Source organism: Gorilla gorilla, chromosome 1 (genome assembly GCF_029281585.2).
Source record: "Gorilla gorilla gorilla isolate KB3781 chromosome 1, NHGRI_mGorGor1-v2.1_pri, whole genome shotgun sequence".
Taxonomy (NCBI): domain Eukaryota; kingdom Metazoa; phylum Chordata; class Mammalia; order Primates; family Hominidae; genus Gorilla; species Gorilla gorilla.
Window position 1 is genome coordinate 145,439,685 of NC_073224.2, and position 25,995 is coordinate 145,465,679.

General features: G+C 35.2%; 1 protein-coding gene across 5 annotated transcripts in view; it reads right to left on the reverse strand.

The window, feature by feature from the left end:
• ABCD3 (ATP binding cassette subfamily D member 3) overlaps positions 1-25,995 on the reverse strand; it is a 101,552-nt gene that overhangs the window by 32,542 nt on the left and 43,015 nt on the right. For 4 of the 5 annotated variants that reach the window (XM_019031964.4, XM_019031939.4, XM_063696865.1 and 1 more), the window contains 8 exons: positions 21,894-21,992; positions 18,764-18,852; positions 12,941-13,010; positions 11,538-11,635; positions 11,041-11,164; positions 8,461-8,517; positions 6,166-6,308; positions 3,530-3,599 (listed from right to left, as the gene is read on the reverse strand). In XM_019031964.4, coding sequence (XP_018887509.1) covers positions 3,530-3,599; positions 6,166-6,308; positions 8,461-8,517; positions 11,041-11,164; positions 11,538-11,635; positions 12,941-13,010; positions 18,764-18,852; positions 21,894-21,992 — 750 coding nt within the window. Of the gene's footprint in view, positions 1-3,529; positions 3,600-6,165; positions 6,309-7,688; positions 8,253-8,460; positions 8,518-11,040; positions 11,165-11,537; positions 11,636-12,940; positions 13,011-18,763; positions 18,853-21,893; positions 21,993-25,995 lie in introns of those variants that run through there. The other variant, XM_019031984.4, reaches the window with a different exon arrangement.

Consider the following 25,995-nt stretch of genomic DNA (forward strand, 5'->3'; position numbering starts at 1 on the left):
GTATTTATATTTTGTGACTCCTTCACTTTCATGTGGATTTCTGACTAAATGTCACCTCCTCAAGAAAGATCTTGGCCATTCCAGCTAAAGTAGCTGGGCAATAGCCCCCTTCATATCTATCCCTTTATCCTGCTTCATTTTTGGCCACCGAATTCATTACTACCTGAAATTATACAGAACATCTAGTTGTTTATTTATTGTCTGCTCCACTAAAATGTGGCTTCCTGAGTACAGGGTAGCTTGTTAACAACTTGGTATCTTCTGCAACTAGACAATCTCTGGAACATTTATTCAATGACTACCATGTGTCAGACACTGTGCTCAAGCTGGAGATACAATGAATAGAACAGAGAAGGTCCCTGAATTTATGGAGTTTACATTCTAATGAAAGAGGATAACTAGTAAACAAGATAATTAGAGACTGTAATACAGTCATCCCTCGGTATCCAAAGGGGATGGGATTGGTTCCAGGACCTTCTGGATACCAAAATCCATGGATGCTCAAGTCCCTGATGAAAAATGGCATTGTATTTGCATATACCTGAGCATGACATCCCATATACTTTATTTACGTTTTGAGACAGAGTCTCACTCTGTCGCCAAGGCTGGAGTGCAGTGGTGCCATCTTGGCTCAATGCAACCTCCGCCTCCTGGGTTCCAGTGACTCTCCTGCCTCAGCCTCCCAAGTAGCTGGGATTATAGGCCCCCGCCACAACAATCGGCTAATTTTTGTATTTTTAGTAGAGATGGGGTTTTGCCATGTTGGTCAGGCTGGTCTCGAACTCCTGACCTCAACTGATCTGCCCGCCTCAGCCTCCCAAAGTGCTGGGATTACAGGGGTGAGACACCGCAACTGGCTCATCCCAAACACTTTAAGTCATCTCTAAATTACTTATAAAACTTAATACAATGTAAATAGCTATTACACTAATGTCTGTATTGTTCAGAGAATAACGACAAGAAAAAAATATGTGTACGTAAGTACAGACACAATTTCTTTTTCTGAATATTTTCAATCTGTGTGTGGTTGAATCCATGGATTTGGAACCCACAGATGCAGAGGGTTGACTGCAAATATATACATACTTTTAAGGAAAGATGATGATTAAAACAGGAAGTAACTGTTGGAGGCCATTTCAAATAGGCTGATCAGAGAAGACAAAGCTTCAATAAGGTGTTAACATTTGGGCTGAAAATCTAAAGGATGAGAATAAGCAAGCCGTGTGGAAAGCAAACTGGTGAACTGCAGGCCCCTGAAAAATTACCTTAAATGCATTCTACCAGTGAGCACTCTAAAAGTTCTGCCATGTTAAATACCGACGAGGCAAAAATACAATTTCTGAAATAATTTAAAATGACAATTTCTTTAACCTCTTTAACTCATCTAAAATATACATTTAATTTCACAAACTTCAGACTTCCACTAAAATGTAAGCTCCTTAAAGGCAAGATTTTATCCATCATGTCCACCACCATCATCCTTAGCACCTGGAGTGAGCACAGGCAACTAGACGGCATTCAGTATCTTTTGAATAAATAATGGAATAAAAGTACTTGAATTCAAATTTTCCAAGTGGCAATTAAATAAAAAACTGAAGTAAAGCTTTCACAAGAAACAATGCTTATATTCTTTAAAACAAAAAGCCAGTAAACTCTGACCCATAGTCCAAATCTAGCCTGCTACTTGTTTTTTTAAGTAAAGTTTTATTAGAACATAGCCACACCCACTCATTCATGTATTATATATAGCTACTCTTGAGTAGCGGAGCTGAATAGTTGCAAGACACTGTGTGGTATGAAAAGCCTAAAATATATACATACTATCTTGCCCTTTATGGAAAAAGTTTGCTGACTCTTGCTTTACATAATAATCTTTATTATATTTTCATGAATGCTTCAGGAACAAATTCTTTCTGTGGGAATCACTAAGGCTCCTAAGCAACCTCTGTAAAAATACACTTAATATTTTTTTTTTTGTTTTTGATTATACTTTAAGTTCTAGGGTACATGTGCACAACGTGCAGGTTTGTTACATATGTATGCATTTGCCATGTTGGTGTGCTGCACTCATTAACTCGTCATTTACATTAGGTATATCTCCTAATGCTATCCCTCCCCCAGGCCCCCACCCCACAACAGGCCCCAGAGTGTGGTGTTCCCCACCCTGTGTCCAGGTGTTCTCATTGTTCAATTCCCCCCTATGAGTGAGAACATGCAGTGTTTGGTTTTCCGTCCTTGCAACAGTTTGCTCAGAATGATGGTTTCCAGCTGCATCCATGTCCCCACAAAGGACATGAACTCATAATTTTTATGGCTGCATAGTATTCCATGGTGTATATGTGCCACATTTTCTTTATCCAGTCTATCACTGATGGACATTCGGGTTGGTTCCAAGTCTTTGCTATTGTGAATAGTGCCACAATAAACATATGTGTGCATGTGTCTTTATAGCAGCATGATTATAATCCTTTGGGTATATACCCAGTAATGGGATGGTTGGGTCAAATGGTGTTTCTAGTTCTAGATCCCTGAGGAATCGCCACACTGTCTTCCACAATGGTTGAACTAGTTTACAGTCCCACCAACAGTGTAAAAGTGTTCCTATTTCTCCACATCCTCTCCAGCACGTTGTTTCCTGACTTTTCAATGATTGCCATTCTAACTGGTGTGAGATGGTATCTCACTGTGGTTTTGATTTGCATTTCTCTGATGGCCAGTGATGATGAGCATTTTTTCACGTGTCTGTTGGCTGCATAAATGTCTTCTTTTCAGAAGTGTCTGCTCATATCCTTTGCCCACTTTTTGATGGGGTTGTTTTTTTCTTGTAAATTTGTTTAAGTTCTTTGTAGATTCTGGATATTAGCCCTTTGTCAGATGGGTACATTGCAAAAAATTTCTCCCATTCTGTAGGTTGCCTGTTCACTCTGATGGTAGTTTCTTTTGCTGTGCAGAAGCTCTTTAGTTTAATTAGATCCCATTTGTGAATTTTGGCTTTTGTTGCCATTGCTTTTGGTGTTTTAGACATGAAGTCCTTGCCCATGCCTATGTCCTGAATGGTATTGCCTAGGTTTTCTTCTAGGGTTTTTATGGTTTTAGGTCTGACATTTAAGTCTTTAATCCATCTTGAATTAATTTTTATATAAGGTGTAAGGAAGGGATCCAGTTTCAGCTTTCTACATATGGCTAGCCAGTTTTCCCAGCACCATTTATTAAACAGGGAATCCTTTCCTCATTTCTTGTTTTTGTCAGGTTTGTCAAAGATCAGATGGTACACTTAATATTATTTTAATAAATCTATGCAATTTTATAAATAGGCACTTGAATATATTGATATGATAGTTTTTAATCTCATATTTTTTATTAAAAATGCAGTACAAAATCCTTTACAGCTATTTTTCAAAATATCTTTAAGATATGTATACATACGTGTGTGTTTGTGTGTGTGTGTATGTGTGTCGGCCATAGGCAAAACAAACAAACAAAAAAAACCCTTTCCATAAACACATGAACCTCAAGTGTGTTATCTTACCAGTTTTCGGAAGACTGAGTGGACTGTCTGCTTTTCTCTTTTATTCCCATTGTAAAAGGCAATTTCTTCACTATTAAAGAAAATAATTTAGCGATTAATTTTAATGTTACCTATGCTTGGAAAATAATTGAAATACAGTATACGATGGCTGAATGTTTGTATTTAAATGGACATTTTGTGACTAAGAGCTTATCTGGTGCATCTCAAGCCACAGTCTACACCTGAGATTCTGTTCCTAGCTCAGCTGATCGGAGCACAGGAATACACCCCTGACTGAATCATATGCTGGACTGCAACCTATGGCATAGGTATCCTGGCTGCAAAAGACATACTGCACGAATTCTCAGAAATTCGAAATTAGAGAAAGAAGTTGCTGTGATATACAGAAAGGCAGGGCTGGGACCAACATTGCAGACTTCAAGTTAAAGTATAGGCCCAAACAAGAAAGAGATGAAAAAGCAACAGCTAGAAAAAGATGGATAGTGATGACTTGACATACAGCCTTTTAAAGACAGAAAAGCAGGCTAAGTCCCACCGGCTTCAAAGTGCCAGCTCCCAGGAGGAAACCCTGGAACCCCATCATATCCTCACAACAATTCCACGTTTCCTGAGCAGATGTGCATGGGTCCACAAGGGCCACAGAGATCACGACTAGAAAAAAAGGGTATTTTATAGATGAAGAGAAGTTCAGTGTAGTTAAGTAAATTTGTAAAGGTTGCAGAGCCAGCAGGTCAGGGAGCTGAAATCATAACTCCTATCTGACCCTAACATTTATAGTCTTTCTATTACAAAGGAATGATGTAAGCTTTCCCAGCAAAGTACCTCTTATGGCAGAGGAAAATATTTATAGAGAAGTCTAGAAGGCAAGGTTGAAATATTTCTTTAAAGTCTCTTTCTTCCCCTAAACAATTTATATTTTATATTTCTATTTTGAAATGGACCTGCGTTTTTCATAAAAACAAGGTGCCACCTACCTCAACCACTTCAAGTAAAATTAACTTCCCATAAGATATGACACATTTGTCACGTGTTTCATGGTTTCCTCGACACAATGACACAGAGACTCAGAGTATAAGAAGCCTACAATTCTATACCTCTAATTACTTTTTAAAAAAACTTCCTTCTATCTCCTCTCCACACCTAAGCCTATGGAAGAAGATGAGGTGAGGATTCTCCTCCTGAACTGAGTCATTTTAGCCTTAATGAAAAATCTGAAAGGATAAAACATCCTGGAATATTGATGGCTGCCCATCCAACATCTATTCTCTTCATTGTTCTTCGTCCTAAAATAATCCCAACTTTTGTAAAGTTATCTATTATTTTCCGTGTACCCTAATGCTTTAGGAATGCCTCAACCCCACTTATAGGGTCCCAACTGGTCTAAGCCAATCACTTTGCTGTGATTACTTTAGGCATGGTCAAGTAACAATTCCAGCCAATAAGATATGAGGGAAAGTCAGTTGTGGGACTCTTGGGAAAGGTTTCTTTGCTCTCATAAAGACACACCAGGCGAGATGGCCCCTTTTTGTTTCTGGAGCTTTCTGCAGGGGAGAGGAGCTAGTGAAATCTGTAACTGCTATCGCCATCTTGTGGTCACAAGAAGAACTAGCCCGAGGAATGGGGCAGCATACAAAGCTGGGCAGAGCCAAGAGAACACCAGAGAGCCAGAGCCCTGATAATGCCATACCTGGAACTGCCCTGTCTTAAGGGTTCTCACGTGAAGCAGTGAGTGTTCTTATTACTGGAGCCATGAGTCATGCTTTCTGCTTCTTTCACTAAAAGGCATCTTTCATTTACTTGGCAAATCACCTCTTAACTCTATTCCGCTGCCTCCCTAGAGCAAAAAACCCTATTTAAAACTTGTACTATTTTAGCAATCCAAGGAAATAAAGGAAGAGGGAACTGTCATTTGCAAATGCCTATAGAGTAGAATATTAAATACATATTAGAACCCTCAAAATGACTTAACATTAACAGATCAATATATGAGAACATTTATTGAGCAGTTGCTCCATATAAAAAACTGAGCTGGAAGCTTTATATATATTATCAAATTTAATCCTCATTGCAACCCTATATTATCTACCTATTATAAACAAAAGTGAAACTATGAATAATTCGCTAAAATCAAATACATGCAACTGATAAGTGGAAGAGGTAGATTTTGAAGCTAGTATGGCTGGCTCCAAAGTCCACACTTTTTCTTCCTATCTTACATTTAAAAAACTCTAGAAAATAGGTAGAGGCACATGCAGTGACAGTGAATCATTGAGCATTATGAACAGTCAAAATAAAAATATTTGTGGGAAAATTGAGACAAAATTTTCTTGGAACAGGTATTGTACGTTGAAATTTGAATTGTAAACTGATTATGTCTAAAGTAAAATTAACAGAAAATTCATCAGCAGAAGGTATGAACAGGTGAATCAGGAATACTACATGGTTAGTAAGAAAAAGAGTTCAAAATATTCATGATTACTACTTTATAAAACTAGTCTCTTTCATAATGTATATTTTCAACACAATATGCACATTATTACAGTAACAGTGTCACTAGACTTTTTGGAGTCAATTTAAATGACATCAATATCCATAGAAATTAATTTTTAGCAAGGCTTTAATGCATTTGTCTTTACCTGTTTGTGATGAGCCGAGAATTAACATATCTATATTCTCCTTCATACTTTTGCTCAGTTATTGTCATCTTACCAATGGGTCTTCGAAGTCGAGTTAGGAATAGCCCAGAAACAACCAAGTAGGCCATCATGCTTGCTGGGCCCTATTATTATTGGGAGAGAAAGATACACAAAGTTCTGGGATATAATAATAAATTCACTTAGATACAAACATGTACAATGTTTATAATTAACCTCAATGACTGAAAGAAATTGCCCTACTGGGTAATTTTTTCCCTTTGTTTTTTTTCTGAAAAAGTACACAGTAGTCTCTACACTTTTACTACTCATGGGCTTTTCCTCTTACCACTGTAGCTTATCCCTCAGCTCTCCTACATTTTGCTCACCTAAAAACTCCTAATTGCAGTTCTCAGTTTTTCTATGTTATCTAACACTCTCCTGTTGGAACTCTTCTTCATAATCTCTTAAGATTCCACAATAATTCTTAGACCTCTTTTTCTTGCCTTCTTTTTTAATGTTAATATTCCCTCAAACTCCTTCCTTAGTTCTCTTCTCATCTCAAATCTATACCTCTAGTCCTATAACTCTTATGAACCAAGAAATAAGTACTACACATCTTTACCTTAATACTGTGCAGATGCCTCAAGTTCAGCTCCCCCTGAACGAGCTCTGTCTTTCCCTGCGTGTACATCTTGCTTCCAGCTGCTGTACTATGTATTAATAACTTTGTAGGTGACCTCATCACCCATTGACCATCCCAAGAGAAAAAGAAAGGTATGCTTGAAGCATACCTTTCCAAGTTCATCATAGGCACTTCCTTCATTCCCCTATATACCCTATACTCTGCCATACCAAAATAAATGTTTCCTGAACAGTTTCCATTCAGTGAGGTTGTTCTTATGTTTGGCAAGCCTGACATAATCTAATGGATGTTTACTTACCTCCCCAAAGTAGCTCAGATATCACCTCCAGTTCTTCTTGGCACTAAATACTTTCTTGAAACTTCTATTACTAAACTTTATCATGCTGCATCATAATTGTTTGACTATCTACCTGTTTTATTTTTACCACATTGTAATTCCTCTTCAGCAGGAATTGTGTCTTACTTATCTTTTTATTCCTACTATCTAGCACAATATATGTGCTAGTAAGTATTCAAGATTAAAAAAAAAAAGTAAATATGATCAATTCAATGCATTTCAACAACTAACTACTACAAATGTGGACCAAAAAGATAACTAAAACAGTTTCTGCCTTTAAGAAATGCAGAATCAGATAACAAGTAGACATGGAGACATATTTAAGTATCACAAAAATGTAGTTAAGTACCATAAAAATATGACTGCAAGGAGACAAGAAGGATTTGGCCTATTCACTTGGTTATAGTAAAACAAAATACAAGAATGATAAAACCTGGATCACAAGACAGCAAAGAATTAGGAAAATAAACAGAAAAATTCGAAAAACAAAACAAAGCAAAACCAAAACCCTGCTTCCCCAGTGTTTTGGAAAGCAACAAAAACCAGTATGGAAATAATTTATTAATCAACTGAAATGCATATACACACATACACATATGTAAAACAACCATACTATTATATGGCTGTGTTATAAATATGTAACAATAACATTACATATTAAATGACTGAAGTTACATTTCAATAAGATAACTCAAAGAAAACTTAAAAGTGATTCTTGCCATCACAAATATCAGAGACTTGGATAATAAGGCTCATGGGATAGCCAACCATTTACATTATAAAATATTCTTGGAACTGTTACACCCACTCTAAAGGTATCGTTATTTTAACATTAGAATTTCATATTAAAATGGATGTCTCCATATCTCTTTTTAGACATTACTTTGAAACAATAAGTACAAGTATATTCATGGTTTAAGCACTTCTGTTTTATTATTATTTTTTAAAGAAGCGGGTCTCGCTTTTTGTCCAGGCTTGTCTCGAACTCCTGGATTCAAGCGATCCTCCCATCTCAGCCTCCCAAAGTGCTGGGATTACAGGCATGAGCCACCAGGCCTGGCCAATACATTTGTCTGGTTTTTAATGCCACAAAATTTTTCCAAGTACCTAATTTAAGAAAAATTAAAAAGAAAAATTAGTACTTCTAAAATCTCGAATGAAGTATTATTTTATAACCAGACTTTGTTAGGTAAATCATGTGAAAATACATTCTTTGAGATCTACAAAAATTCTTACAGGCCATCAAGCTATTCACAATATGTATTTCAAATATTATATTATATCAATTTAAAAGTTGAAATAAAAGCAGACTCACCTGAGCTCCAATTGCACTCGTTAACTTAAAGATATACAAAACTATGTCTAAAAATGGCTGTAAAATAAATATTAGAATACACAGAATTAAAACTAAAGCACTAGAATGATAGCTAATACAACATGTTAACTATAAAATGTCATTAAACATTTAATATATAATTATCAACATGTAGAGGTCCCACTATGTACAATGTACTGTGATAGTAAGTAGATCAAAGAATACATGAAAGATAACAGTTTTCCTCTCAAGAAACTTAAAATGGGAACAGCTTACACAATGTCTACTGACCATCAAGTAGGAAAAACATTTATCACTTTCCATCAACTAAGATACCTCTACTGTGATAATTAACCACTAGTAACTCAGTAATGTGTCAATATAATGTAAAGACACTGAATAAAATGACCTGAGATGTAACCCCAAATCTGCTACCAGTTTGTTTCTACATATCTTCACCTGTAAAGTGAGGAGCTTTTCCTGCTCCAATAGTTTGACTCTATTACTTTATCACTTCTATGGCAAAATAATCAAGTAAGCCATTGAATCTAATTTTGTGATATAAAACTCAAGTCTCTAGAACCAAAATAACACATTAATGTACTGCTCTTCACACACAGAGACAACTCAACTAATGCACCATCAGCTGCATTAGTTTGAAATGTTTTTCAAGAAACACAAATTGTGTTCATTCACTTTAAGTCAACAGCCACTGCTCGCGCCTCCACTTTTTTTTTTTTTTTTTTTTGAGACAGGGTCTGGCTCTGTCACCCAGGCTGGAGATCTTGGCTCACTGCAGCCTCTGGAGTAGCTGGGAGTACAGGCGCACATTACCATGCCTGGGTAATTTTCGTATTTTTTGTAGATGGGGTTTCACCATGTTGCCCAGGATAGTCTTGAACTCCTGGGCTCAAGCGATCTGCCCACCTTGGCCTCCCAAAGTATTGTGATTGCAGGGACGAGCCACTATGCCCGGCCAACAGCCAGCACTTTCTAATCCACATTATTAGTAGGATAGATGGCTTGGTTTGTTAACTGGCTTGTTTCAACATCTACCTTTCCCTTTCCTTTTTTTTTTTTTTTTTTTTTTGCCTTATAAATTATCAAGAAGCTAGAGATACTTATAAAATTCAAGAACTGTTAAAACTTATGACAAAAATAATGACTCATAATTTAAGTTGGAGGTCAATTAGATGTTTAAAACATCTAACTTACACACTGGTGCACAGCCCCACTACAAGTACTTAATTTAATATTCTTCTGTATTCCAGATGTGACAAAACCTGAGACTTGCTCAAGTGCCAAGATTTAAAGAATACATAATAATGTCTATAAAATTACATGGAAAGTTGTATAGATACACCCCCCATTCCCACCATGCATGCATGCATACACACACACATACACGCACAGAGACAGAGAGAGAGAGAAAGAGAGAGAACAAACTTTCAAATGTGGTAATGGGAACAGAAAAGAAAGCTTAATTACTGAACTATTTGTAGTTGTCAGAGTTCCTGAGTTTGGGATCAGTTAGCAAAGGCTTCTGGAGAGCTAAATAAATAACAAAGTTGGGCTGGAAGTGAAAAGCATTGGGCCTGGGCATGAGGAGAGCAGCTCTTGTGGATATATATCTCTAAGAATTGCCTTCCCTCCATCCACCTGGTTGAAGCAAGAACATTCCTATTCTTACAATGTGACCCAGTCCTTTTTATAGTTTTGGTTTTCTTTTGTCTCAAAACTGTATATCTAGGTCAACTGTGACCAGAGGCAAAGATACTATCATTGGTCCAGTATGAGACAAGCTCCTAGCCAACACCAAGGGAAGTCACATGAGTTAGAGTGGGAACTGAAGCATCTCAGATGAAGAGGGGAGGGGATGCTGGGCAGACTATTTTATAGGTGCCTACTACATATCATAGTCAATGCAAGAGGTAATGGCAAAGAAGAGGGTTTAATAAGAAGACTACAGCAAAAGCTGTAAGGGTGGTGAGATAACATGACTAAGATAAGAACTGGAGAAATCAGTGAGAAGAAAGAAAACTGACTAAGGCCTATCACAGTCAGGAGCTTTGGCAATATTCTGAAGAGAATGGGAAAAACAGTAATTAGAAAACTGAAATATACTTGCATCTTGTGAAATTTTTTGACTACTACTTACTAATGGTCTATTAGAATTAAAGATACTGAAGCAGAGAAATGGGCAGAAAGGAAGTCCTAGTCTAGTGTTATAAGTGTGGAGTTAGAAACATAAATTGACAGTCAATCTCTAACAATGGCCGGATGCACACAGGTCAAAAGATGAGAATTCAAATTTCTGTTGTTTTAATGGAATCAACCTGCAAAATTCTTAGAAAATCCTTATAAGACACTAAATTATCAGTTCTTTGCCAAAGTACCTCACAAAAATAATAGAAAAAATTAAAATAATTAAAACTATTACAACAACTTTAATTTTCTTATAAAAGCATTAAATATTTACATGCTGCTGTTATGTCCATAAAATCAATTCTATACAAATTTGCTTAGATTCAAAATTCAAAAAATTAAACAAATAATCTTTTAAAAAGAAGAGAAACTTACCTTACTAAGATTTGAATACAGATCGACTACACTGTTACAAAATTTTTCTACATCTTGTGTAAGCAGCTGGTCTGGATTAGCTATTCTGTTGTCCAGATTTCCCATTTTATAATATGTGAAAGCTCTAAAATAGCAAGAAGAAAAGTGATTTTCAAACAAGTGACTTTAAAGATAAAACAACAACAAAAAAATCATATTACACCACCTAGCTCAAATACATAGAAACAAAAAAGTTTGGAGCCAGAAGAGATCCTATTGATTGCCCTAACTGATTTTTAGAGAGGAGGACACAAGTCCAGAAAATGATGACTTGTCAATTAATGGAAGAGCCAGGACTAGATTCCAAATAACTGAAAGGTTGTTCCCAACATGCTTCTGCACCTAAGAGTGGTTTTCTTGGAAAACATACAATAAATAAGAAAAACTGCTATATTGATCAGCTTCATAAATACTCTTCTATTTAAATATTTTTAATATAAAAATAGGTTATCACTTACTGAAGATACTCCTCATAGAGGTATTTAGTGAGCCTTACTCGGAAGCACAGTTTAAGCTCATTTAACCCATACTTCAAGAAGTTATTAACCAGAGAGATCTAAAACAAACAAACAAATATTATTGGTTTTGCTTTTCATTTCTGCTTACTAAACTATAATTTATTTCTCTATTATTTCCTGTGTCCCAAATCCTATAATTTTTATAATTTAGTCCAAATTTATATAATTCAGTTCTGTTTTACTTTACTGCATTTAGCTAAACCAAATGTACCTGGTTTGAATTATTCTATGTTAAAGTTTACATGGAATATGTTAATATCACTAATTATGCGACATACCTTGCCCATTTTTTTTGGTAAATGGGCAAAAAGTCAAATATATCCCCTTTCTAGCCAATGTAAAGACTTGCTTTTAGGAGTTCAGACATTTATATTTTCTGTTTCCTACTATCAGCACTACAACCCTAGACAACGGAATTCTATATACACTATATTTGCATTTGTTAAAAAAAAAAACTACAGGTTTTACACCAACTAATGCTATTTTCCAGATTATTTCTAGAGCCATCTTTACTAACATTTTCCATCGTTACATTGCAAATTTTCTCAAGTGGTCTTTGCTGAATCTTAATCTTTGATATCTATGTTGCTTATTCCAATTGTTTATTTTAAAAAGTCTAAAAGCTATGTAGCCCCAACTTCCAGCTTTATTAAACAAGAATTTCTGGCAATTTCAACATAACTGGATTTTACAACCAAGCTTCTCATTTTTACCCACAAATTCAGAATATTACATTCTTACAGCGCCAAGAAAATTAAAATGAGAACCAAACTAAGAAAATCACTTATATTTTAGACTAAACAATTTATCTGTAAAAAATTCAGACCATAAATTTCAATTTAACTTAAAGTAAATTAGTAGTTCAAGTTACTGTAATAGTTTATGGCCTAAAGTAACCATAGGATGGTTTGCATTCCCCCCTCTAAATCCCCCCAACTCCCCAAGTTGCCCCCTGCCCATACCCATTTTGCAATGACTGGAATCATTTCTGGTTGTTAGAACTAGAAGAAGGGTGCTACTGCTATCTAATGGTCATTGATGATGCTAAACACTGAAGAAAACCTGGACTGAAGGTTAAAAAAAAATGCCAAAAAACCTCTCACCCACATACCTATGTATATGAATATATATACACATTATAAATGAAATTAAACCAAACATAATCCCTTTTTTATCTAGTATGAAGGTTTACATTGAAAATTATATTATAAATTACAAAACTAAACTGAAAATAGGAACTTAGTATCGTAAGTCTTTAAAGAATTTAATAAGTAAAACCCTTAAAGATTTTAATAAGATGCAAATTTCCCTTGTTAAAAAGATTTTTAATGAATTAAACTTACAAGAGGCATGGCAGCGATGAAGTTGAGTAAGTATCTCTTGAAATCTTTCCTGCTACGACCAATGATACCACTGCAAACCACCACATGCAATGCATTAGTTGCAAAAGAAGCAAAATCTAACACTAGGAAAACTGTAAAGCTCTAAAATTACTCTTGGAAACTTCTATTAAATCAAAACAATCAATAAAAAAGATGCTAAAAACCACTTTTTTGCAAAAACATGTTTGCAACTTTAAAATGTCATCATTTTGAACTTGCTGGAACCTCATCCTGCAAATGGCAAAATTAAACAGAATGATAACTAATTATTTTTTAGTAAAAATGGCTGCTTTAAAAAAAGGCTTAAGTGGCTACAAAAGAAACTAAGCTAGCATAACAATTAACAATTTTATAGCCCCAGGAATGGGTTATTATGAATAAACAAAGTACCATTTGTTTGTTTTAAAATATTTTAACAATCTGATTCTCATCTGTGTGAACTAATGGCAGGGAGACAGACTAATGGGGATCAGCAAAGGGTCAAGAGTAAATATTTTAGGCTTTGTGCACCCTAAGGGCTCTGCTGCAACTACTCAATTCTGCCACTGTAAAACAAAAGCAGCCAAGAAGAAGTGTGGCTGTATTCTAATAAAACTTTACCAAAACAGATGGCAGGTAGTGAGATTTGACCTGTGGGTCCTAGTTTGCCAGTACTGGGACTAACGCATAGATCAGAGCCCAGAATGGATCTACAGAAGCTTCATGTTCCTCAACATGAAGCTAGACTAGCTCCTCTTTTGCCTGTTGTTAATCTGTTTTACATATTTTTCTGCTTTTAAAATATACATTAAAAAATTTTAAAAAGGGTTCTAAAACTTTATTAAAAATTTGAACAAAGCATTATTATACAAGTAAAGAATCTTTGAGTAAGATATGTCTATGACCTAATACAAAGATAGTATGTATTTGATCACAGAACTCTTACTTCAAGTAATACTTAATAATGTTCCCAAATTTCATAAGACATATTTATATAAAACATTTGAGAAACACTGGACTAAGCGGTTTAAACCTAGCTGCCCATGCACACACAAAAATTACTAGTATATGACTAGAGAAATAATTTCTTTTCTGTGAGGGACTAGATGGATAAATTTGGGAAACCCTAGGTTAAACAAATCTAACAAATGTCTTTACCAAAGACCTTCTCAAAGCTTTTAATGTATAGTATGTGCATTTTAACTCTCTGAGAGGGGTTTGTAGCACGAAGCATTTCCTCTATCATAGCCAAGATTCCACAGAACATACTTTGGGAAATGTTCCTTTAGACTGATTAAAAGAAATTAATACTCCAATGTTTATATAGCCCCTAAAAAGTAAAACAGTTAAAAAAAAAAAGGCTAACTACAAGAAAGTTAAATAGAACCACACAAAAATGTTGTTTATAGCAATAAGAATATTACAGACATAAGCAATCAAGACAGTACAAAAGGTTCAGAGAATTTATGTTAAAATTGTTTGAACCAAACCTTACTTAAAACCAAAGTGCTTTAGTGCTGCCCAAGCTGTGAAACACACAAGAACATGCCATCATTCAGCAATGGTTTACCATTGGAGTAGCAGCTATAAATTTAAAAAATGGTTTCTTGAATAAAGCCTTATTTCTGCTTATTATTCCACTGCAAAAAAACATAATTAACAAAAAACAATTTTACAATAGCCCTAATCACTACAACTTCCAAATGTTTAAGAATCTTTATAAAAGAGAGTTTGGTAATTTTTAAATTCTGCTTGCAGCCAAATGGGTGAAAATAAAATATATTTTTATGATTAGATAAAGCAGCAACAAGGTATGAAGAATTTTCCTCCATGTCATGGAATTAGTATAGTTTCTACCTTAAAGAGGGTGTCTTTCCTATTAAGATTTGCCCATACTCCAAAGTCATTAGTCACCATCAACAAATAAGCTTAAAATATGAAAAGGATATTAAAATGAAGTACATTAAGGACCATAATAAGTCTCTTTGAGGCTTTCTTTAGCAGAAATACATGAATCTGGACTTACTTTAGAAAAGGCAAAAGAGAAAATAAATAAATCAATTTGCACTGTAGCTTAAATACTGAGATGGAGATACATGTTAACTTTTCAAATAAAATTATCCTGTACGAATGTACAATATTTTAAAACTTTTTTTGAGATAAGGTCCAAATATTAAAGAATTTCATACACAGCAGAGGCTCAAAACTATTTAGGAGAAAGTTAACAACTTTAAAATGAGTGTTTTACAATCGGTGAATGTGGGTTAAGAATATAAGGAAGTTCCTTATGCTAATCTTTTTTTTTTTTTTTTTTGAGACAGGATATCCCTAAGCTTAAGTGATCCTTCTGCTCAGCCTCCCGTGTAATTGAGACTGTAGGTGTGTGCCACCACAGCCAGCTAACTTTTTTATATTTTGTAAAGACGAAGTCTCACTGTGTTGCCCAGGCTGGTCTTGAACTCTTGGCCTCAAGTGATCCTCTTGACTCAGCTTCCCAAAGTGTTGGGATTACAGGCATGAGCCACCACACCCAGCCCCTTATTCTATTTTTCAACTTTTCTGTAAGTGTAAAGTATACCAAAATAATGGTTTTAAAAAATGGTTCAGAAACTCATACAAAAAATGAAAAACAATTTTTTAAAATTTCATAATTAAATTTTAAAACTCAGTACTACACACACGTGCACATGATTAGGGTCCCCCTACAAACACCCTTCAAGGGAGACCAGTTAACAAGCTCTCAACTCCAGCTTCTAGTAAGTGTTTAAGGCACTTACTTTTAAATATGAATTCACAGCCAAGAGTCACAGAATGCTTGAGGAAGGCCTCTAATGTGAATGACAACAGAATAACAAAAAATGCAGGGAGCTAAAAACACATTAAAAACTTAAATAGCTTCAGAGGTGAAAAAATACTGCATACTTAAAAGAATGATTGCTATAAAAATGAACATCCATATAAAAGATAACTCTTGGAAATAAAATTATAACAAATAAAAATTCACTGGATAATAAAGAAATTTCCTAGAAAATAAAATAAAATGGCAGAGACAAAAATAGAAGAGAAATTATAAGATAATCAGATCATCAGTCCAGAGGCTCCAACACTCAGCTAATAAGAATTCCAGAAAAAATGGAGAGGAATAATTTCTTTTTAAACACAAGAAAATTTCTCAAATGAAGAATAAGTTTCTAGATGGAAAAAGAGTTCACCTAGTGCCCAGCACAATGAACAAAAAAAAAAAATTCACACCAATGTTCAGTGAAATTTTCAAACATCCAGTAATACAACATCAACAATTTTTTAAAAAAGATTGAGGGGGAGATTGAGGGAGGAACAAATCTCCAGCTATAGGTGAGCAATCGGAATGGCAAGAGGCCTCAATACCCACCCTGGAGCTGCAGAACAGAATCCACTAGATGCTTCAAAAAGGTTTGATTAATTGAATCAGAATCTCTAGTGGTGGGGCCCAGACATTCATAGTTCTTAAAATTCTCCAGATGATTCCAATCATTCTGCAGCCAAGGTTGAGACCCAGAACAGAGTGATGTTCTCAAAATTCTGAAGAAAAGTGAATTCCAACTTGGAATGCACAAACATAGCTAAATTATCAATCAAGTAAGTATGAGACTAGAAGAAAGACACTTTCAGATTTACAAGGTCTCAAAAATTTATCTCCCTTCATCCTTACTCAGAAAAAGAGTGCATCTGCCAAAACAAGAAAGTAAACTGAAGAAGAGAAAAACAAAAAATCCAGAAACAGGTTATTTAATTCAGGATACAAAGATGAAAGAAATTCCCAAAATAATGATAAAAGCAAATTCAAATGTGATTGCTATTCGGTGGGCCTAAAATGCAACCAATCCTGATTAAAGCAAGAAGACCCAGCACTTTGGGAGGCCGAGGCAGGCGGACCACAAGGTCAGGAGATCAAGACCATCCAGGCTAACACTGTGAAACCCTGTCTCTACTAAAAATACAAAAAATTAGCCAGGCGTGGTGGTGGCCACCTGTAGTCCCAGCTATTCAGGAGGCTGAGGCAGGAGAATGGCGTGAACCCAGGAGGCGGAGGTTGCAGTGAGCTGAGATCGCGCCGCTGCACTCCAGCCTGGGCAACAGAGCAAGACTCCATCTCAAAAAAAAAAAAAAAAAAAAAAGCAAGAACACTGGAAACTACAAAACATATAGGGCGGGGGTGGAAATAGAAAGATGAAGTTGATAGATTAGTTGGTGTCTGACCATATTATAATACTGAGAAGATTTCTCAGTATTGTCAAAAAGCTCAAACTGAATTAGGAGGAAGTAGGTTTAAAAAAAAAAAAAAACTAATGTGCACAAATAACTGCCAATTTGTAAACACCAGGAAAAACAAAAAGTTGTATGGAAATGCAACTACCAAAGTATGCCATGTGGCTCAGCTGTAAGCAATAGTCAAAATCATGTAAACAATAAATTGTGATTTAACCAAAAATTATATAATTTTTATTATACATATAAAACATTGAGAAGATGAGCACGGAGGGAGTGTAAAAGGGCTAATTCTCACCTTCCAAAGTAGGAAATGAACACTTACACTCTTGAAACTGAGAAATCTATAAACAGTAATACAAGTATGCAATATGGAAACACAGACACAAAATAAGAGATGAAGCAGTAAAAAGAACAGAAAAAAAGACCGGCTCCACATAATGACAGTTGTGAGTGAGAGGAGCCAAGGAATTCATGTGTTTTGTCATTAAGTCCTGCAGAACATCTGACATTAAGCTATGTTCATGTATTACTTTTAAAGTTACATTCATATATTACTTTGATTAAAATTAAAAGGCACAGGACTGACCACAGGTTTCAGGGAGACTTGGGTGGAATGTGAGGGCCTACATAATTTACCCATATTCAGAAGTATGTAATTCAAGGCTTTAATCCTGTACATACAAGATTTTTTACTGTCCTAGAGAAATGAGTCAGAGAGCATGGTCATAAAGCATTCTTCCTCTTCCTACAAATCTTTAAGAAGCAGATCAATAATCTAAGAGAAAAAAACCTTTATTCCAAAATGTTGGGGCATTTAACAATTTTAAGTACTGTCATTCAAAAAGTTATTTTAGATTAAATACTTTAAGGAATTTTCTGACAAAATATTGCATACCAGGAAATAAAATTCCTAGCAAAAATGTTTACTCTGACATTCAAATTGGTATTATGAAAAATAAATTCTTTATTAACAGATAAATGGTAAATTGTTATAACCCAAGATATCCCAACTGACATTTTTTACGTTTTTACATTCAAAATTAGCAATTGCAGTGATTAATATGTAGAAAGACTATAATGAAAAAATATAAAAAGCACTAACACCAGATGCAGAAAGAAATGTCTAAGAATTGTTTTCCCTTCTAATAAACATGCTCAACATGATTCTTTGAAATGCTTTGAAATTTTCCTCCAAATTATCTCATTAATTTCAAAAATCCAACTTGGTGGCTTCTTAGAATTCCCATTACAGCACTTATTATGCTGCATTTTAATTTTCTGTCTACCTGTCTCTAACTCTTGATAAACTGTCAGCTCAGCAAGGCTTGGTAGAGTTTCTCCTAGTTGCTGGCATATAGACCCCATCACAGTATAGCACATTGCCTGGCACATGGGAAACACTAAGTATTTTTTAAGTAAATGAACAAACACATAATTTGACTTGGGTTATCTTTTACCTAACTTAGAATCTATTTGTTGCTTATAAAGATAATGCATAAATATGAGACAAATTAGCATTTCATACATATAGGAGGAAGGTGATTGAAAAAGTACCTTTCAATTAGTGTCCCATTTTGAATCATCCAAACATCACAATATGTTCGAGACACCAGCATAACAGCAATAAGTACCAAGTAACCTGTCTAAAATAAACCAGGTATAGTAAATTAAATACATGCATTTTAGAAAGTTCAAAGAAATATTACCTTGGTAACAATTTTTGGTTTCCAAATCTAAAGCTTTATGTAAGTTTCAATATAGTTGGCTGACATTTTTTCTATAAGTAATTTTAAATATAGTTTAAAGGGAACTCAAGAATATTATATAAATGAAAAAAGCCTCATAGATTCATTTAATCTTTCTCATTCAGAATTCAAAAGTGAATCCTAGGCAGGTCAAAGGACTTGCCTTCATATACCTAGTCAAGGACAGAAGCTAGGAATGTAACTTAGATTACCTAGATCACAGTGTATTGTTGATTTTCTTATATTTTGACATATAACTTTAACAAAGAAAAATGACAGTAACTGCACATATACAGTTATACAACTAACCAAAATTGAAGCCTAAAATTTTGCCTAGGTAGAATAAATTTGGTTTAATTTGTTAGAAAAATTTATAATAGTGTCCATGCCCTCATAGGGCTTTCAATTTAGTTATGAAGGGAAGAGTTACACATAAAAAGTAGCAGACAAATTTAGGCAAACATATTTGTGTCATTTCATGTCCTAAGCTGTGGGATGGGAAGGTTTGGGGTAGCAAAAGACAGTTATGGCATTAGAAATATGATAAACAGTAAAACAAAAAAGAGAATGAGGATTAAAGGTAAAAAAGATGAAGGATTTAATGGGGTAAAAAAGGGATTAAAATCATATGAACTATGGTACTGTACTGAGTTTACACATATAAAATTCTTGCAAGCTTCTCAGTAGAACAAAAAGTGATGTTAAAAAGTGATGTTTAAAGAATATTACTTAAGCAATGCTGTGCAAGACAGATTACGAAGCAGGGAAAGTCAAGATGCTGGGTGACTGGCTGGGAATCAGTTATCTTTCTGTGAGATGAGAATCCTGCCACCCCAACCCCAAGTACACATATTTAAAGCTGATCTTAAATTTTCTAAATTGGAACAATAAGACAGTGACATAGAAGTTAAAGTAAGGGAAGAAGGCCTGCAGAGGGTGGGAGGCTGGCCAAATTAGCCCCTTCTACCTCCCTTACTAATTCCCAGGGACTCATCCAATGTCTCAAATTTGTTTTACATTCATTGAACCCCTGCAATAGTTAAAATGAACATTAAGCTGTTAACTGATTGGAAGGTAACATATGCATCTTTCCAGAGAAGCTTGTATTTTAAATAAGGATTCTTCAAACGCAGGACAATTAGTTATGCCTGAAGAGTCACTGGAAATATTCACAAAAAAGATAAGCATTAAGCAATTTTTAAAAACATATTTGTTTTTGTTGTGGGGACGTACAGGATGTCACAGACATGATGTTGTAAACAAATGAAAGGCTGAGGACATAGGGACAGATTGTAAAACAATAATCTCCTAAGCAGATGGTATTAAAAGGAAGGCCAAAGTCAGGTTGTGATTTACCCTACAAGGAAAACGAAGTTACATGTTTTGATTAGGATTTTAAGAAAGAATACAAATTGGAAAAGGAAAAGAAGCAAAAAGACCAATTAAGATATAATAATCCAGGTAAGATATAGTGAGAACAGTAGGAATGTAAAGGGAGAGAATAATTTATGAGAAACTTTAGGATACTTAGAACATCTATAATATAAGGGAAGGAGCAGATCTTAAAAGTGTGTGATCCCATTTTTAAATTAAAATATATGCTTGCACACAAGATGACTATATACCAAAACGAGTAAGAGGCTGATAGATGCCAAAAAATAAATCTAGCTGCATTTTCTAATTTTCTTCAAGGAACATGTATTACCTCTGTCTAATTAGGAAAAAACAAGTGCTATTACTTTTTTTTAAAAAAGAATTTCTCAAGGGCAGAATCATCAGGAGATGATGCCAAAGTGAGGGAAAGAGCAAATCCAGCATGATGAAGGAATGTACGTTTTCTTTGGGAACTGCAATGCTTTTGTAACAGTTAAGTATAGGAAAAATTAGCAGATCCCAGTGACCAAAAAGGGTGACAAGGGGAAGAGGAAGAGCTGAAGGTAATGATACTTCTAGTTACAGAATGAGAGAATGCTGAGGAAGATGGAGAATACAGCATTATTTTAATAATCATTAAAAATGTTTATCAAATAATGAAGATAATCTTAATAAAAAAGCAAAGGAACGAATTATACAACTATTCGTATAAGCAGCTCACTTCCTGAATGAAATAATTGATGAACCCAGATATCATTTTGCATATCTTAAAAATATTTAATCAAATATACTCCACACTAATGTGACTTGTTAACATCTCAATGTAATAAAAAGGTTTGTCTTTTGAAATTTAATCTAGTGTTTATCGACAGTATTTAACTATAACAAAGCAACACCATTTAGGGTAGCTGTATGGCAGTACCCTAGCATTTCACATAAAATAAAATGAAATAATACTTCATAAACAAGAGAAAACTATTTAAAAACTGGCACTGAACAAGGGTTTTTGTATGACAGGTGATGATTTAAAGACAAAAATTTAGTAATCTTCTTGACTTACAGAGAAAACATTTGACCTATAGTATAACCAAAGTGTTATGATTTTACTGTTCTAATCTTACATAACCTTGAAAGTTGAACACTTAATAATTTAATTTGGGTATCTGTCTCCACCCAAATCTCATGTTGAAATATAATCCCCAGTGTTGGAGGTGGGGCCTGGTGGGAGGTGTTTGGGTCATGGAGGCAGATCCCTCATGGCATGGTGCTGTCCTCCAGACAGTGAGTGAGTTCTCATGTATCTGGTTGTTTAAAAGTATGTGGCACCTCCTTGGCCCTTGGCTCCCTCTCTCACCATGTGAGACACTGGCTTCCCCCTTCACCTTCAGCTGTGATTGCCAGCTTCCTGAGGCCTCCCTGGAAGTGGAGGAGATGCTGCGCCATGCTTGTACAGCCTGCAGAACCAGGAGCCAATTAAATCTCTTTTCTTTATAAATTACCCAGCCTCAGGTATTTTATTAAAGAACGGCCCAATATACTTAAGATTATAATTTCATAAGATTTACCTCTTTACAAAATGTTCTAGGGACCATGATTTTCAGAATCTGTATGAGCCTTGAGAAAAACACCTTGTCCACCACAGCTCGCTCCTTTTTCCCCTCTTTCTGCATTAAAAAAAAAGAAGCCCTTTTAAGATAGCTATAACAAACATATCATAAAATTAAAGAACCATGTTTCATCTAAGTCAACATAAACAGCTATCAAGATAAAAACTGAATTTACAAAACACAGACTTGCATACTTACACTGCTCCTCATATTCAAACATGTTTTTGAGAAAACAATGTTATCTAAAAACTGAATAAAGAAGTGAGTTCTGGAACCACATAATTATCTGGGTGAAGAAAACTGCAAGCAGAAGAAATAGCAACTGCAAAATACCAAGGTGAACACCTGCAACGTGCTTGAGGAAGAACAAAATGGCCAACCTGGCTGGAGCTGTGAGGAAGGTACCATCACAGAGGATGAGGTCAGAGAGACAGCTGAAAAAAGGTCAAGGGCTTACTGAGTTTTGTATTAGCCACTTCCTGATTAACACCATATTTTTTAAAAAAAAAAAAATCCTGAACAGAATTTTGCCTGATATTAAATAGAGGAAACTTTTGGATTCCTAGATTTACCATTTAACATTTCCAATATACAGTCTGTCAATTCACTCTCTCTTCCTCATAAAATTGAAAGACAGACAAGGTTCTTTCACTTATGCAGCTCACATTCTAGCGGAAGAAACATAGACAAAAAAATAAACCAATAAATAAATTATTACAGACAGACTAGACAGGGTCATGAGGGAAAAAAAAAGAACAGTTCACACAGGATGGTTTGAAAAGTCTCCTGACATTTAAGCTTAGACATAAATAAAGAAAAGCCATGTGATTATTTAAAGTGGGTAGCAGAGGGGAGGGAGTGAAGCACAAGCAACAACGAGCACAAAAATACAGTGTTGGAAATAAAACAGGTGTGCACATTTCACAGCAAGATGGCAGTATTGCTGTAGCAAAGAGAACAAGAATGAGAGAAGTTTAAAAGGCAGGCAGGGCTTATAAAGGACAGAGCCTTGAAGCCACAGTAAAGATTGAGAGCTTACTGTGAGTGTAGAGGGATTTAAAAGAAGATAATCTTACCTCTCTCAAGAGTTTTTTCATTTTCACTAGCTCCATGAAAATGGAAGTACTAAACCATTTGCAAAGATAAGGAAACACGTGACGAGACTTACTACTCTTGGACTGTTTGGAAGGACAGGGGAAACTTCTTGGAAAAGGCAAGACACTCCAGAAAAACCCCAATTCCCTGACTAACCCTTTCCCCAACTCCATTATCACAGCTCACTTATCTGGCTAACTACTGTACTCCTGACAAACAAATACCTGTTTGTATTAGTAGCGTAACGCTATTAGTTAGCTATAATGTAAATGTGCTTTGATTAAATAAATATCTAACTTGATGAGCCTTAAGTGAACTGTTTGGGTACTGAATTAGAATAATAATAACTACCAACTATATGTCAGACACTGTGCTAAGGCTTTATAGACATGATCCTAAGAAATAAGCACTGAGTGCAGTGCAGAACTGTAGGCCAAAAAAGGAAGTCTGAAGGCACTGTGTTTATAGGGTTAGACTAGAAAGACTACAATAGGAGGAACTGGAAAAGAATCCACCTACCCTGCAACTGCTGGAACAGAGACTCAGCATTTCAGGTCTTTCAGACAAAGTTGCAAACCTCATCCTACTGAGTTACAGACTCAGTCTACTTAATTCATACATGCTTACATTCATTCATTCAACAAACAACTACTTGATCCAAACCCTATTCCAAATGATAAGCACACAACAGCAAACAAAACAGACAAAAAGCCCTACTCACAGTCCAGTTAGTTGAACTAGCCTATTCTCCTCAAGCTAAACCTTACACATTCAACCTAATCTGTTTGTATTTTCCCCAAACCCAGAAAACATAGGAAGAAAAGAGTAAAGAGAAGGTGATACATATTAACTACCTTTTTAAAAAAAGAAGTTAAACTACTTGTTCTTCCTCCTATCACCATCACCACTCCCTCCTCACTTCACCTTGCCTTACCTGTAGGCAACACCCTTCTCTATTCCTAGCTGGAACTTTAAGTGGCACAATCCTGAGGTGAAATGGACATCTGAGTTAAACAGAGGACCACCTGTTTCTAGCTACTCTAAAGAAATGATCTAAGACAAACAATGAGGAAGGTTAGAAAAAAAGAATTACAAGAGAGTAACGTTGAAACACTTTAAAATATTAGTTGCTAACTGGTATAAAATTCCTCCTCATTTTCTTCTGTTCCTATTGTCACTTTCCCTATCCTTAAACTGACTGAAACCTGATGGATTTTCATTATGTTTCAATCCATGAAGGGAACTAACTATATTCTTCCAAATTATCATTGCTTTCTGCAAAGGATCACCTGGACTGGGAGGTTGGCTCAGAAGGGCTGAATTCAAAGAGATGTCAGGAATCTTGATCACAGCAAAACTCTACCTGAAACCAATCTAAATAAGAGTAACTATAGAGGCAGTACATAACATTACTAGCCTTTCCTAAGAATTCATTTTAAATTCACAATGAACTTTTCCCACTTCCAAACTTTCCCAGTAATTTTTTTTTTTTTTTTTTTGAGGCGAAGTCTCGCTCTGTGGCCCAGGCGGGAGTGCAGTGGCGCAATCTCGGCTCACTGCAAGCTCCGCCTCCCGGGTTCACGCCATTCTCCTGCCTCAGCCTCCCGAGTAGCTGGGACTACAGGCGCCTGCCATCACGCCCGGCTAATTTTTTTGTATTTTTAGTACAGACGGGGTTTCACCGTGTTAGCCAGGATGGTCTCGATCTCTTGACCTCGTGATCCGCCCGCCTCGGCCTCCCAAAGTGCTGGGATTCAGTAATTTTTTTAAATACAAAAAAAGACCACTTTTCCCACTTCTAAACTTCCCAATAATTTTTTTAAATACAAAAAAAAGACCCTGTGGTGATATAAGTTTAATACGAACATTATAGAAAAAGCAAACAAATCATTAAAAGCTATTTGAGAAGTCAAAGTAATAATGCAACAAAGGAAAAAAGAAAACCTAAAATTCAAAAGGTAACAAAGGTCAAAGTACAATGAGAAGTTCCTATTGATACGTCAATCACCGTAGGTGAGACTGACTGAAAAAGATGTTTGATATAGCAGTAAAATAAGAGGACATGTAGTGCTGACAGAGTATAAGTATTCCTATACATTGTAGGGAAAAGTGAAAACTGGTACAACTATTATGTATCATTTATCAAAATGTAAAATGTACACTGACTGTAAAATGTAAAATAACCCAGTAAATTTACTTTCAGGAACTTACCCTACAAATATACCTGCACATATGCTTAGCCACACAAATAAAAACATCTTACTCTGTTTATAATACCATAAAATTAAAAACAACCTAATGTACACCAATATTACATAAATCATACCAAAATTATTCAATGAAAACTCTATACAACTGTAAAAAAGAAAGCAGCTCACATACACAGAAACAGAATATGAAAGAGCAGGTCTACAGCTTTAAACATGAAGTGACCTAAAAAATAGTATGCTGGAAAAAATTAGAATGATACATGCAATTCATTTTACACATGAATTTATGAAACTTTTAAATATGTAAAGTAATTCTAACTATATTGTTTATGGATACACACACATGCCAAAATACAAAAATATGCATGGGAATGCTAAATACTGAACCCAGCACAGTACTTATCTTTATACATTTTGAATTTCATTATATTGTTCTCCAACTTTCTAACTAAATTCTTTTTTCCTCCTTAAAATTCACGTCTTATGAAAATTGCCTCTCCCCACCCTATCCCCATCACAAAGGATATAAAAAATTTCTACAAAAAAAATAGGTTAAATTGCTTTCCTCAAAAGTAACATATTCACTGTAGAAAAATTAGAAAATTCTGATGAGCAAAAATAAGAAAATTAAACCTACTGCCTTTGTTACATATCCTACTAGATTTCATTTTAGCACACGTGTGTACTTCCTATACATTTAACAAATGTGCTATCAGTGTGCATATTGTGTCCTTTTTATTGCCAATCACTTAATA